General features: G+C 35.7%; 1 protein-coding gene across 4 annotated transcripts in view; it reads left to right on the plus strand.

The window, feature by feature from the left end:
* Positions 1–16,539, plus strand: part of LOC106878400 (protein spire homolog 1) — an 81,532-nt gene that overhangs the window by 26,273 nt on the left and 38,720 nt on the right. For 2 of the 4 annotated variants that reach the window (XM_089364277.1, XM_089364278.1), the window contains exons 3-7: positions 2,442–2,681; positions 6,854–6,979; positions 8,713–8,769; positions 11,092–11,253; positions 14,844–14,930. In XM_089364277.1, coding sequence (XP_089220403.1) covers positions 2,442–2,681; positions 6,854–6,979; positions 8,713–8,769; positions 11,092–11,253; positions 14,844–14,930 — 672 coding nt within the window. The remainder of the gene's footprint in view (positions 1–2,441; positions 2,682–6,853; positions 6,980–8,712; positions 8,770–11,091; positions 11,254–14,843; positions 14,931–16,539) is intronic. The other 2 variants (XM_089364279.1, XM_089364280.1) reach the window with 1 other exon arrangement.

A 16,539-nucleotide genomic window follows, 5' to 3' on the forward strand; every position in this document is an offset into this window, starting at 1 on the left:
AGTCATATTTCTTGTGGAGTTCTTTTTTTGTGTAGAATTTTTGGCTTTGAATACTGGAAATGTTTTTATCATTCAAAGACAGAACAAGCCTTTGTTATTTTTGATCTCCTTGTCTCATTTTTGAATTCTACGCTACAAAATCTTAAAATTTAATTTGCCATAATTTTTTTCTTTTTTTTTTAAATTTGGAAAAAGGCTCAGTTTCATAAAGGAGTGATGCATTGACTCAGTTGCCCCAGTCTATTACTGGGTCAAATAAATTATTTCAGTACTTATTGATCTTAGTGAGTTTATATTTAGATAGGCATCAAACTAAACATAATAGAGCATCAGTGTTCCCTTCCACCATTTCTGTCAAATTGCCACTTGTTACTATTCTTTATATGAGATCTATGGAGATTGCTTTGATTTTTATCTATTTCAGTGGCTTGCAAAATTGTTTAGTTGCGAGTTAATCCTGATTGAATAGCTTTGTCAAAGGCAATCCAGCTATGACCATCTTGTCTTTTTGTAATGTCTGGAACTACATTATCTGTTGTGCCCTTTCCTTAAGATGTTAGAGTATCATCAGAGAGAATTTAGCTGCTATTTTTAGCAAGTTGAGTTATCAAGTAGAGATTCTCTTGTTAGCTCAGCTTGTAAAATTCTTGTTGATTCAGATGAACAGATTGATTTGAAATAGTCAATTAGTATTTTGAATTCCAAGATTACTTCTACAAAGAACTGTTTACATTTCTACACACCAAATAGTTTTGCTTTGGTTTGTAATAATGTCAGAAGAAAGTCTTTCTAGTGAAGTGAACGACCTGTCTGCCTTGCTTTTCTAAAAGCATTCTTAAGGTTTCCTTTCTTTGCCTTTCAGTACAACTGTTGGTTTGTCATTAAATCTGACAAGTATGCATTGTTATCATTTTCTTTTTTTTTCTATTGGAAAGTATTGTTGAATAAAGCTAAGATCTCTCTGTTCCCATGGTTCTACTTCATTGAGGTTATGTTCTCTTATCCTATCATTAGAGACAGTTAAAAGACCAGAAAGGCTTAAAACCTTGCCAATATATACGTTTCTCTTTTAGAGAGAATTTAGTGAAATTTTGTGTCCTGGAGACAAATTGTACTTTCCAGTCTACAAGTTGTAGTATTTGTAAGTGTGTAGAGTAAACATTCAAACATCGTCACAATCTTTCCAAATCCTGCTGCATTTCACATGGAATTTTTGCTCCTCCAAAATTGTCTTGGCATAGAAGTCAACCTATCTTTTTTTTTTTTTTTTTTTTTTTTTTCCGTAAATTTTGGTTTGGAGAATTTGACTTGTATGCCAGAGGAATATGGTATTAAATCTCTTTAAGATTTAGTGTCACCAAGAAAATTGATTGTTATGTTTATCTTCTTTCATAAGCATATATTTATCATCATTTAATATTCCTTTTTCCCTGCTGGCATGGGTTGGATGGTTCAGTGTGTGTGTGTGTGTGTGATGTTTACAGTCTAAAAGCTAGTGTTTTTAGACTAAACATAAATGACACACACACATACACAGTTGCACATAACATGAAATTGTAACACCTTTCCATAATTTGGTTGAACTGTGAATGTCTTCATGCAGTAAGAGCACAATTTTTTCCAGTATTGATTAGATTATGACAGATTTTAAACCAGCTTTGATTTGGCCATAAAAGAACAGTAACGTAAACTATATCAGTTTTCAGACTAAAAATAAACATGCTAAATATATCATACACTGTTTTAATAGCAAAAAAATTATTTTAATAAAATGCGACAGTAACATTTTTTTCTTCAATCTATTTTCCAAATTTCAAATATTTGCTCCAATTCAATTAATTGTTGCTTCTAATAACTTAATCGAATCAATTGTTTTCATTTTTCTTTTTTTAAAGTAACTGTTTAAAATCTCAGTTCCAAAGATTTGACAGCAAACCCAGTTAGATACCCTCCTTGTCCATGTTTTCAGATTGGATTATTCCAATTTGAAAACAGGAATGGTATGATTGTTTCAACAAGAAATTTACCAAGGTTAACAGTAACAGCAGTAAATCCCCCACCCCAACTCCCCAAAAGCAGTAAATCCCCCACCCCAACTCCCCAAAAGAACAACAAAACTTCTTAGCAATTTATGCAGTGCATTGCATGTCCCTTTACATATGTGCATAAGCTAATGAGAATTTCTGTGCAGTTGCTTAATGTTCTAGAAACAGAAGTCAAACAAACCACTTTCAAATCTCACCATAGCATTTACAAAATGGGCTTCTTGAACAATGTAGTGCTAAATGTAGCATTTGCAGAAAAGGTAGGATGGTTGCAGCTGGAACCTTTTTGACTGTAGATCTATTTGATTAGAGCTGACATTGGATAAATGGTGCTATGATGATCCCTGATAGATATATTGACTTTTAAATGTCTCTTGAATATTTATTTCGTTTCAGATAATCCAAGTTCTTGGGTTGGTAGTTTTCCAAGCTTTAGATTATGGTTTAGCTGAAACTGAAGAGCACAACTTCAGCACAGAACTGGAGTCCCTCATTGAGTATATGACTACCTCGGACACGGATGTTGAAAGTGATGATTCTCATACAGTTGACGACGAAGGAATTGTCAGAGATGGAGATGATGATGCTGGAGAGGAGGATTCTTTGTCTTCATGTAACTTTGAGACCGTCTTGCAGGTAATGCTCTCTTCTCAATTTTTTTTTTCTTCTGATTAGCTGACAGTGTTGGTTGTGAGACTTCTGTGGTTGCTTGACTTGCTAGAAATAGCAGCTGAGTCTTCTTCATAGTACACCATATAAAAAAGGACATTTTAAATATGGCAGTCCTATTTTCTGTAAGTGTAAAAGATGTGATAGTCATAAGTGGAATATACTTCAACATTGTCCCACTTGATTAGGAATGGTCTGGAAATATATTGTCCGATGATTAAATTTACTGAACAGATTGAGCTGATTTTGTGATAAGCCCAGTATAATATTGTTTTACTATATCTAAATAGAATTATGCTTATAGTGTTTTAAGTATTCACCTCCCCAACAAATCCCCACTTTGCACATGAGGGAAACTACCCAGGACCATTCTTTACTAAGGAGGTCTTATAAGGCTAAAAATTCCAGAGTTGTTAATCCTTGTGAAATTAAATTGATATCAATCATTGAGTTGTTGATTTGAGAGATCTTCATCTCACAAGTTACTTGGCAACCCCACTGGTGTTGGTGCTATGTAAAAAGCACTCAGTACACTTTGTATAATAGTTGGCATTAAGCAGGGCATCCAGCTGTAAAAACCAAAATAGATAATGGTTCGTGGTGCATTGAACCCATGCCAGCATGGAAGACATATGTTAGATGATAATTGAGCTAATATTTTCTTCTTCATTGCATATTTGCTTTTTAATAAGTTGGGCAGCCTTTGGCTTTTTATCTCCAAAAGGGTTTTTTAGCCCAATATGTACATGCTATTATTTCTTTTTTTTTATTTTAGTTCTGTAAACAAAACATGGTTGGGTTTTTAAATCCCTTCCAGATTTGACATAAATTTATCAAAATTTCATTATTATGACCACCAATTAACCTACATATATACCAACTGCATCTATATCGCTATCCCCATGTCCATCTCTATCTCTGCGTCCATCTCTCTATTTTATCTTTCGTCCCCTCCATCTCTTACAATTTTCCAGCATGCCAGTTAATGGTTCACTGCATTTCTATCAGTGACAATGACAGGCAGGTGTCACAGCTTTTTTGGTTTCTTACCAATATAAACCAGTCAAAGACACAGACATATTTTTATAAGGAAATGGTTGACAGTTACTTTGAAGTGTTAGACTCTCTGAAGTCTACCAAGTTGAAACTTTGAAGTAGCTGTCGATCATTTTTATTGTGAAAGGAGGAAAAAGATTGAAAGATATTGGGTGCTCCTCCTATTTAATGTTTGACAGTACTTTTGCATTCAGATTACTTTGTCAAATGTAATGCTTATTTATTCATTGTTTTGAATTAATCACATGTCTTGTAACTTTGAGATTTCAATGATGTGATTGTTTATTTTTACTATGACATTGTAGTGTAGGTGTGAGAGGCCAGATATGGCCAGTTTGGACACTGAAGGGTTAAGAAAACAAACACTACCATTAATTTGCTGCTGCCCAGTTATGCAGGGGAAATATATATTGAATGAAAGTGTGAAAGTGAAATGTGTATTATTAGCTCTGTAAACTTTTCATTTCCCTTTTAGATCTCTTCCTCCTGTTAGTCCAGGAAGGAAGGGAAAATCATGTCAGTTTTTTAATTACTACCATAGTTGCTATGCAACTAATTTTTTTTTTTTTTATCTGTTTGTTAGATGGCAAGAACCAATTAATTGGCATCATTTTGTTTTTACACTGTGCCAGTAACTTCTTATGAAACTAGACCTGTTCCTATTTTCCCCATTTACAACTCCTTTTGTTGCTCTCATCGGTCTTTGATTCCACTGCTTTTCCATTTTTGGTTGTAGAGATTGTTCAGCATTCTTGGTTTTGACAAACTTCCAAGTGTACTTTCGATTTTCATACTATAGTTTTTTTTGTTTTTTTTTCTAATAAAGAGAGATTGCACCACCACCCTCCATTAATATTCTTTTTATTGAAGAGAATAGGTTTCTGATCAAACTCTGTTTAATACATACATTAATGCACAATAATTTATGAGTGTTAGTCAAAGATACAACATTCTTTCACTTTTTATTTATTCCCTTTCACATTTGTTTTGTATATCTGCCAAATATTCCATTGTAAAAGAAAATGTAAATATATATTTTCTAGTTAATTCTAGTTTATCCATCACTAAAAGAAATCAAGAAACAATAATCAAAAGATAAACGGGAATGATATTGCAAGTAATAAATTACCTGAAATTACAGGTAATAGATTATATTTGTGATTGAGGTTAACCGTTTCTCATTTTACAAGGAAGTAAAACATTTACATGGAAACCTATAGAAATTTAGCATGAAGAATAAAGTGCAAATTGGTTATGGCATAAGTGAGTTGAGAATTAATTGATAGGATTTGTAATGCAATAGTTTCCACCAGTTTAGTCATTGAATGACACTAACGAACTTGTGGCTTTATGTTTTTTTTTTTATCTTGTTTTTATAAATATTGTCAGCGTTTCCTGTTTTTGATTATTATTTGTTGACAGAGGTAGTCGATAGCTTCCGCTATCTGGGCGACCAAGTTAGTAGTGGGGGTGGGTGCGCTGAAAGTGTAGCTGCTAGAATAAGAATAGCCTGGGCAAAGTTTAGAGAGCTCTTACCCCTGCTGGCGACAAAGGGACTCTCACTCAGAGTAAAAGGCAGACTGTATGACGCATGCGTACGAACAACCATGCTACATGGCAGTGAAACATGGGCTGTAACTGCTGAGGACATACGTAAGCTCGCAAGGAATGAAGCCAGTATGCTCCGTTGGATGTGTAATGTCAATGTGAATACCCGTCAGAGTGTAAGTATCTTGAGAGAAAAGCTGAACATTAGAAGCATCAGTTGTGGCGTGCAAGAGAGACGATTGCGCTGGTATGGACATGTGGTGAGAATGGAGGAGGATAGCTGCGTGAAAAAGTGCCACACCCTAACAGTTGAGGGAACCCGTGGAAGAGGTAGGCCCAGGAAGACCTGGGCTGAGGTGGTGAGGCAAGACCTTCGTACATTGGGCCTCACCGAGGCGATGACTACGGACCGAGACCTTTGGAAATGGGCTGTGCGTGAGAAGACCCGGCAAGCCAAGTAAGATCGTTGCCAGTGCCCCTGGACTGGTTCTTGTGCGGGTGGCACATGAGATGCACCATTTTGAGCGTGGCCGTTGCCAGTACCGCCTGACTGGCTCCTGTAGGATTTTCGAGCGAGATCGTTGCCAGTGCCCCTGGACTGGCTTGTGCGGGTGGCACATAAAAGACACCATTTCGAGCGTGGCCGTTTTCGTGCGGGTGACACGTAAAAGCACCCACTACACTCTCTGAGTGGTTGGCGTTAGGAAGGGCATCCAGCTGTAGAAACTCTGCCAAATCAGACTGGAGCCTGGTGTTGCCATCCGGTTTCACCAGTCCTCAGTCAAATCGTCCAACCCATGCTAGCATGGAAAGCGGACGTTAAACGATGATGATGATGATAAATAAATGTTAAAGTTCAAAGAATATTGTCCAAAATGACTTGAGAAATTAATTGATTAATTTAAAGATAGAAATTGTATTCCAAAATACATATTGAAGATTTAAAACCAAATTCTAAATCTGTGTTTACCATACAATAATATATATATATATATATATATATATATATATATATATATATACACATGCACGTACACACCTGCGTACACACACACATATACATAATGGCCCATTATCAAATATTTAGTTGGTGGTATTCATTATCTAGTCAATTCTAAAGTATAATTCTTAGACGTTGATATAAAATCTTGTATTTAAAGCGTTTTATTGATTCTTCTCCAGATTGTCACTGCTTTATCAGTGACATTGTAATTTAATCCTATTTTGCTCAAGTTCTTTATAATGGTTTTGCTCATTAAGAGGAAATCAATTAATAACATTTTAAAATAAAACAAAGCAACCAAGCATCAATTAAGGGGACCAAGATTTTAAAGGTTACTTCAAGAGTATTTTTATAGTTCTTGATGCTTCAATTATTGAACAGTTTTGATAAAAAAAAAACAAACACTTTTACTCTTTTCATCAGTTTGAATATTTGTTTGTTTACTTAAATTTTAATTTTCTTTAGTGTAAACGGAGTATCAGTTTTAATAAGTTGCCTTAATTTATCTTTTTCTTTTCTTTTCTTTTCTTAGATGTGCAAGAATCACCTGTCTAGTAGCTCAGATGCTAGTCTTCATTATCGAGCAGTTTGCCGAGCACTTTTTACTGAAGCTCATGAACTTGTCACTTTTCTTGATAAGGTATCAACTGGTCAAAAGGTAAGTGGCTTTGCAAAAAGATTTTGGTGACCTTTCATTCAGAAATTTCAGATTTGATCTCCAAATTTTATTACTCTCACTCTCCCTAGTTCAAGGATCCCCTAACTTTTTACACCATCGACCCCCGTCATGGAATCCTTGACCCTCTCATTGACCCCCCCCCCTCAGGCATGTACAAGAAGATAAATAAATAATAATAAAAAATAAGTAGATGTGCATTTATCAAGCTCTTGAATAGTCCCATCAACCACTTTGGAGATTCCTGCCCCAGAACTTTCATTTAGATTTTTTTTTTTAAATGCATTGTGTAACACTTATAGTGGAATCAAAGGAGTCCATAGGCACAAAATGGTTGAGAAGCACGGATTTATAGTTTATATTTCAGTTTCAAAGCTTTATAAAAAATTCTTCAGATCTCGTGAAAGCATTTCACCTTATTGGCACAGTTTCTTTACTGACCATGAAAGATATGCATATAGGAATGAAAATTGCATTAACATGGAAAGTATTTCATGCTTCAAGGCTTTGCATTCATTGCTGTTTAATGTCCATTTTTCTATGCTTGCATGGGTCAGATGGAATTCATTGATGCAAATTTTCTGACTGGATGCACTTCCTGTCACCAACCTTTACCTGTTTCCCAGCAAAATAATATTTTTCCATGACCAGAAATGCTTTCCATGGAAGACTGGGAAACGAATGGCATTACTTGTATAACAGGGATACTTGTTTACAACCATTACATAATGTCAAGATAAGGGAATACACACACACACACATGTATTTATATATATTTTGGTCTGAAAACTTGTATTGTGGAAAACATGGTATATACAATAGGCTTCTTTCAGTTTCCGTCTACCACATTCACTCACAAAGCTTATTTGATCTCTTAACCTTGGGCTAGAGTAGAAGACACTTTCCTAAGGTGCCATGCAGTGGGACTGAACCCAAGACTACATGGTTGGGAAGCAAGCTTCTTATCCACACAGCTGTGTTCATGCCTATTGCATTATGACAAGTACATATCTAACAATTGTAAACTGTGAACAAATGCAAGAGATTTTAACAAATGTAAATAAATGCATGACCAATTTAATTGTAGGCATTGTCAAACTGCTGGCATCATGTTACACTGTTAAACGTCATAATTTACTTAATTTGGTTTGGTCTGCTTTCATTTGGATGTAACTCTCATCTCACAGTGAAAAGTTGGTATTATAAGGGTAGATTTGCAGATGTCTGTCTGCCTGCTTGCCTGCCTGTCTGTCTACCAGTTTTATGAAAGTTGGGGTACATACTAAGTAAATGACATAAGCTATTCCATTATAGTGTGTGTGTAGAATGGAATTAATGTTGAAGATGGCTAAGTGTACCAATAATAAGGGAAAATGTCATTATTAATTGTTAGATTTACTGATTCCAGTCTGTTTTTGGTTTGGCAAATTAGGTTAGTAACATACTGCTGGTAGCTCTGTTAGGTTCCATTGAGAAATATGGTTTTGCTTTTCATTCTCTGAAGAATATGCATCATATTCTTTAAATGAGTTGCAACCAAATTTTTAGCATTTCTATTGGTTTGTTGATTTGAAAATTGTACTGAATTGATTTTAGTTAATGGCTTACATTCATTATCTTCTTGTCCAATGTTGCTTGCCATTATGGAAAGGAATGTGAAAAATGATATATATATACACACACACACACACATTCTGTTTATGTTCTCATTTCAGATTCTACAGAAGCAGAGACAGCAAGTTGAATTGGAGGCCCTTGAAAGATCAGATTGGGTGAGACCTATATTTCATTCAACTCTTAGGTTCTCAGCAGGTTTAGTTTTGTTGAACTCTTTAGCATTCAAAAAATACTAACTGGCTCTCATGCTGGTGGCATGTAAAAAGCACCATCTGAATGTGGTTGATACCAGTCCCCCCACCCTGACTGGCTCCTGTACTGGTAGCACTTAAAAAGCACTCACTACACTCTTGGAGTGGTTGGCGTTAGGAAGAGCATCCAGCTGTAGAAACATTGCCAGATCAGATTGGAGCCTGGTGCAGTCTCCTGGCTTGTCAGTCCCCAGTCAAACCGTCCAACCCATGCCAGCATGGAAAACGGACGTTAAATGGTGATGATGATGATATCTGTATATACATATATATGTGTGAGTTTAATTTATAATCATTAAAACAATGAAAATATTAACTGAAAGAACACTAAATATATTTAAGTATACAATAATTTTACAAGGAAATTTGGCACTAATTGACTTTATTAGATTGAGTTCTGTAGTGTTAGATAACTGTTATATGCTTGGGTCTCTTGTTGGTATCAGTATAATTAGTGCAAGGTAGGTGCAGTTTATGAAGTAGTTTTTGAAAGAAGGAAAATTTGAACTGAGAATCGGAGATAAAGTATTTGAGTGAATGGAAACAGAAAAAAAAAGTTATTCTTAGATGAAGCTGGAATGTGTGAGGGGATGAAAAGAGGAAGAAGAAAATGTGGTGTGGGTAGGGTTCTGGATAAGGAGGTGTGGTGGAATGCCAGAAAGAAAATTCTATAGAAATATTTTTACAAAAAAGGATTCCATGGGTTTGGTTTCTGATAAGTGGGTTGGAGCTGGCTGAAATCAGTCATGCATGTAACCAGGAAATTAATTATAGGAATTAAAGCAATGTGCTGAAGGGTCAAAGTAGAGCAAATATCCACCAATACAAACACGCCCAATGTATTCCATTTTAAGTTTTGCTTATAATCTTTTTCTTGTTTCGGTCATGAGACTGAGGCCATGCTGGGGCTCCACTTTGAAGAAATTTTAGTCAAATAAATTGACCCTCAGTACTTATTGAAAAAATTTTTTTAAAGCTAGTTACTTATTCTCTTTTGCTGAACTGTTATGGGGATGTAAACATACCAACACTGGTTCTCAAGTGGTGGTGGGACACACACACATTTATATACTTTGGGGTTCTTTCAGTTTCAATCTACCAAATCCATTCACAAGGCATTGGTTGGTCCAAGGTACTACATAGTGGGACTGAACCCAGAACCATGTGGTTGGGAAGCAAGCTTCTTACCACACAGCTATGCACCAACAGATTACACCCGAGGCGGACTGAGCCATCAGTCAATCAGGCACTGCCTGAGGGCCTGGAGCTCTGAGAGGCCTGCACTCTATGCCAACTCATACCCGGTCAAAGGGGCCCGGTAAACAGTTATGTCCAAGGGCCCTTAATACTCAGTCTGCCCCTGGATTACACACACACACACACACACACACACACACACACACACACACACACTGCCAGTATAACTTGGTAGCATGGATCATGCTTTCAGTAAGTGTTTGCGGTGGTGCTTCTGTAGTCCGAAGCAGGCATAGCCACCCTCTCGGCCCTCTTATCCTTGATCAAGCAGAACTTCAAAGACGTGACAGCCAGAAGGAGAGGGAGCAGCATCAGTACTGGAGTGGTAGTCATTATCAACTGAGTAAATTGGAACAATTTGAAATATAGTGACTTCCATGTTGCTTGGTCTAGGAATCGAACTTGTGACCTACTGGTCATGTACCCAATACTCTAACTACTTGGCCTCAATCTCTTTCTTTCACACATGTATATCGGCTGTTTGTTTTACAACCATTTTTCCATGCTAGTGTGGGTTAGAAGTTTCTATTATCAAGGCACCATTTTATGGCCAGGTTCCTTTACCAGTTTGTTTCCTTTCAAATGAGGAATCCTTTCTTTGAGATTTCTTTGCATGGATGCAGATATGCATGCACACCCATACATATGCACACTCGCACAGACATGCACATATGCACGCACATATGCACACACACTATCACTCACTCTAACACACTCTGGAGGACCTGGGAATACACCAACAAATGGGGAATACACCAGCAGCATGCCCCCCCCCCCTCCCCACCTGACCTTCATAAAGTACACCTTATAAAACTTGTAATATCTAACAAGCACATAACAGAATGTTCTCCAAGCAATGCAGCAATATTTTGTAATCTTATAGTTTTTCTCCTTTTGTTTTTAAATAAAATTTTAATAAAAGTAAAAAATAGCAAATATTTCTTCAATTTCCTTTCATTTTAATTTTAGGCTCGACTTTGGATACAGATCATGAAACAGTTGCGACATGGCGTGAAGCTAAAGAAAGTTGACCACTGTCCCCAGTCTTTTGAAGGGGAGTATGAGCTGACCCCTTATGAGATTCTCATGAAAGATATCGTCTTTAAGAGATACAGACTTAATAAGATTATGGTATGTCAAGATTTTTGATTTATTCATATTCATCAGAAGCTTCATCTAATTAATTTTAGAAACATTTTTAAAAGAATCTCGTTTTAAAATGGTGAAACTTACAACCAGACATTGTTGGAAAATTGCACTATTAGTTGTATGATTACCATTTTAGGTGTAGGCAAGGGGGAGGAGAATGCTAGTAAACATCTAAATGTTAATTATTTATTCTCTTTCAGTCACTGGAAGCATTTCACTTGGGGCAGATATTTCGTTCATTATTATAAAGCTGACACTTGACCTCGTTTTGTAGTTAGTAACAAAATGGTGTTCTAGCATAAATAATTCCTTCAATATCACTTGTAAATGTCTGATAATGGAAATCCAAAGTGTAAATATTTCTGTTACTTTAGCAACGCAGAGGAGATGTAATTAAGACTCCTTCACAACATACCTACTTCCTGCATTTGAAAGCCTTTAAAAGCATATCATGCAAAGTCTAAAATCAGGTGTAACAAATGTGTTTAACTTGTACATATTTTAAAGATTTTTAAGCTGGTCAGATGTGTTAAAGTGGTGAATGTGTTGAATAATTGGAACATTTCACAACAAAACAATAGACTGGTGTGTTGTTGGCGCCAGTTATTCTGGGAAGGAAGGAATTTATCATTTATTCGCTTGTCAACGGATTTCTGAGTTATCATACCTTCAGGGTAAAGTGTTACAGTTTACGTACTTTTTTTTAAGGAAATATCATTCTGTGAATAATATAAGAAATGCTTTAAACATTGAGATCTGAACATAAATCTGAGTGTTGTTGTTTTTTTTCCCATGCGCGCATGCATGTATGTATGTGCGTGCGTGCGCACGCATGCACAGTGTCAGACTGGCCAGGTTGCCAGCTTGCCTGATGGCAAGTGGGCCCCTGCACCATTAAAATCCATATATGGAGGCCCATGTTAATATCTAAGGGGCCCTCCCCTCAAGTTTGAGAATTTTTTATTCATTCCTGGAGGAATGCATTATTTCAGACTGGCTGTGTTTGAAAAAGTTGAAAAAAATATTTTTAGCAAAAAAAAAAAATTAAATAATAGCATTGTAGTTGTGGGTGGTCCTCTTTAGTCTCCTGGCAACCAATATTTTTAGACCCAGTCTGCCACTGTGCGTGCGCGTGTGTGTGTGTGTAACTATATTTTATTCTGAGTTTCAAAGAGATAACTTTTATTGATTCCTTATTTGTTCAATAATGGTCTAATCATATTTTCACAGTGATCTTTGATTGCTTTGTCTCAAATAGTTGCATGAGGTTTTCCTTTATATGCATTTTACTTAATGTTGGTTTGCATGTCTCATTTCTAACTCTTCAACAATATCAACATTCCAAGTGTTGTATATTCTACACACATTTTAATAAATTGGTTTATTTGTAGTTCATATTTGTAGCTAAATTTTATTTTATGTTAACCATTTTTGCATTGTTACCAGAAATGTGTCAGCAGAAAGTTACCATTTATCATTTGGCATCCATTGGGATGCATAGAGTTCTTGTGAATTCATGTCACATACTTCAGTTTTGTGAATTCTTTAGGATTTCATAAACTCCTTTTTTTTTCTTTGTTTTTTGTTTACATGATGCCAGCACTTTGCAATAACCAAACTAGAGATGAAACTTCAATAAGGTGGACACCTGAAACAGTTTTGACAAGGCATCTTGTCTGCTGCCATACCAATTTCATCTTTCCACTTCTCTGGACTGGGACTTTTACCTATCCTGGATGGATGACAGCAAAGTTAATCAAAGCAGGATTTGAATTCAGAAGATCAGATCAAATACACTGAGATACTCTTTGCAATTGTCTTTGATAAAAATTTAGGCATGGCTGTGTGGTTTAGAAGCTTGCTTTGCGACCATGAGGTTTTTGGTTCACTCCCACTACACAGCACCTTGGGAATATATCTTCTCTTTAGTTCCCAGACCAGTCAATGCTTTGTCAGTGAATTTGATTGATGGAAACTGTATGGAAGCCCATCATACATATATATATAGGAACAAAGGAGTGTGTGTATACACACACACACACACACACACACACACACACATGGTGCAGTGAATAAACTGTGATCTAAATTATGCAAAAACGAAAATAACACTGACATCTCATTTGAACAGATATATTTACCAAAATTACATAAAAATATTTTGAAATACTAAGGAGTAAATTTATTCAATAAAATCGCCATTGGCTTCAACCACGGCCTCCAGATGACTTCGGAATCTCCTGCAACTCTTCTAGAGGGTCTCCTTGTTTACTGTGGTGAATGCAATCTTATCTTCTGTTCATCTTTGGTATTACAAGGAGTTTTGTTGGTCTCTCACTCAACTGCACCCCACACATAATAATCAAGGGGGTTGCAGTCTGGGGAGTTAGGTGACCAGATGTTAGGGGTGATGTGGTTGCAGAAATTGTCTGACAGCCCATGACTGGGTTCTCCTGCTTGTGTGACATGGTGCAGAATCCTGTTGGTCTTCGAACAGCTACCCTCTTGACCCAGGGCAGCACTACCTCCTCTAGGCACTTGATGTAGGTCTCCATGTTGAGTCTGAGGCCATGTGGGAAGATGAATAGAGGCATAACGTCACCATCACTTGTAATCACTCCAAACACCATGTTGTTGACTGGATGTTTGATTTTTATCACTCTTGGCATGTGTTTTGGAGACATGGCAAGCCAGCAGTTGTTCTGTGTGATCACCATCTGATCCTGGCAGAAATTTTTCTCATCTGAGGAAAACCAAAGCATGTTCAGTTGGAGGGGATGCTTGAGTTTGTTCAAAAGCTTCATAGCATGGTCTTTCCTCTTGTTCTTGATGGCTTGGGATAAGAATCTGGTGTTGACAGCTGGTGTTGATTTGTCCATGTCCCTATAACTTAGTGCTTCAACAAAAAGAGACCAATAGAATAAGGCCCAGACTTAAAGATAAGCCCTGGGGTTGGTTGGTTCAACTAAACATTCGAAGAGGTACCCCAGCATGGCTGCAGTCCAATGATTGCAAAAAGCAAAAGATAAAAGAAAGATATAAATTTTAAATTAACATAATAAGATTGGTGCCCCAGCATGACCGTAGCTTTAAAGCTGAAACAAGTGTAAAGAGTTTAAAGAGTAACAATAGACTGTCTTAAACATTCAATTTATGTACAACTATTGTGTGTATGCATACATAACACTTTGGAATTCATTTGTGCTTTTTCCAAACAGCTTTCCGTTGTTGATTCCAATTGTTTTCTGGGGTAAGCTTGCTGTTCTCATTAATATCTTAAACATTTTCATTTTCAGTCATTTCCTTACTGTATTTTTTTTCATTACATTCTAAAGCCTAGCTTAATTTTCAGAACTTAAGGCCTCTCTAGTTATGATGGTTTTAGTAAGGTCCAAATCATTAAGAAACAGGAAATTGACTAAACTCATGGGATCTGATGGATTTTGTGAAGAAAGCAGTTTCTTTCTTTAGAATCCATTATGGCTGATTTTGTTGGGCAGCTGTTTCACTCAAGCGTGGAAACAAAAGCACTTCTAACTGCCCCTATAAATAATTGGTCATTTTATTCTTAGGTAAATGGAGACATTCCACCCAAAGTGAAGCATGATGCCCATACCATGATACTGGATTTTATAAGATCAAGACCCCCTCTACATCCTGTAAGTGATTGCTAGCTGTCTTTCTTCTAACAGCACTCTTGCTTGTTAATTTTCTAAAAAAAAATTATTATTATTTATTTTGCTTCTCTTTAACATATTAACTGACCCTTGATCTAACACAAATTCTGGGAATAATGGTTTGTATCCCAATTTCCCACTTAAAATCCTTTTAAAATTTTGATTCTTTAAATTCTTATTTTCATTCATCAGAAACAATATTTCTGTCCCTCCAAATCCTTCCCGCCCCCCTCATTTCCGTCCTGTATGTCAGCTGCTATTTTACTTTGATTCTAAAATAAAAGAAATGTCCATTAAAAAGAAACGTATCTCCCCTAATCTTACTTCAAAAGTGAAAGTTTTGGAGGCTTTTCTTGAGGTTTCTGACTCTGCTCTTTTCTATGCTATTCTTTCATTTCCATTTACCATAATTCTTCTGTAGAGCATGTTACTGATAGCTTAACCTTGATTGCAATTCAGAGCTTCTTCTTATCCAACAATTCTTTATTTCCCTCTGCACTTTTCATTCCACACTCTAATTAATTACTTTGCACTGATCAAAGTTTATTTTCATTCAAACAATTTCTTACAAAAATGTAACACCCAAAATTTCAGAATAAAGTTTTAACTTTGTTTCATGACCATTTTGTATTGCTTTATGTATGGAAATTTCTAATATTTTATCTTTGGATTAAATTTTGCAAGTAATTTAAAATCAAACCGTCAGAATATCTTTCCTCTTTATTAAACTTCCATTATTAACACGATTATTACCACCAGTTAACCTATTGTGTGTTTTTATTCTAAAATCTTTATTCTTTCTGTTTGATTCACTCTTCTAACAAAATGTTGCACCATTCATGCTAACTCTTTAAAATGGTATTTCTTTGAAATAGTTTTCTATCCTTCCATAATTTTTAAAACTGAACCAGTTTAGATTAGTGGAAGCTGTCTGATTCTATAATTCGTTTCCCTCTTTACTTCAAAAGGAAATGTTCAGAAATAATTCTTAGAAACTAAGAACTTTTGCATTTTAGTATTTTGTATCTTTCCTACAAATGTAGGATGTGTAGTAGTAATGCTGCTGCTGCTGCTACTACTACTACTACTACAACAACTTATGAGAATAAAACTTCCAGCATTTAAAGGTATGTAAATTTAGTTGGAGAAACCTAGGTTAATTAGAATTAATTAAAGCTTGATAGAATTAACATTTAATGTCTTAGATTTAATCATATCTCAAAAATCATATAGAAATTGTCAGCTTTGAAGTTATTTGCAACCAATTCTTGAAATGGTCATTGTTGTTTAAAATTTATTTTTGTAAACACTTTCTTGATTTTCAGAGAGCAGCATGATTTTTCACTTGCTCTGTGCTCAAATTTATGTTAATTAAATCTAGGAAATAATCACTGTAAAACCATTAGCTTCAACATGATTTTCATACAGTAGTTGATTGATCTTGTTTAGTCCTATTCTCATCAAACTGTTTTAGGAATAAGGTAAACATTATGTTTGTGCTTGTAATGTATATCTAAGACACAAAATCTCAGAGATTGCAATGTGAAATAAGGAATTTTATTGCCATTAAATTTTCTAATGTACAATACAA

Source organism: Octopus bimaculoides, chromosome 16, assembly GCF_046866305.1.
Source record: "Octopus bimaculoides isolate indiv1 chromosome 16, ASM4686630v1, whole genome shotgun sequence".
Taxonomy (NCBI): domain Eukaryota; kingdom Metazoa; phylum Mollusca; class Cephalopoda; order Octopoda; family Octopodidae; genus Octopus; species Octopus bimaculoides.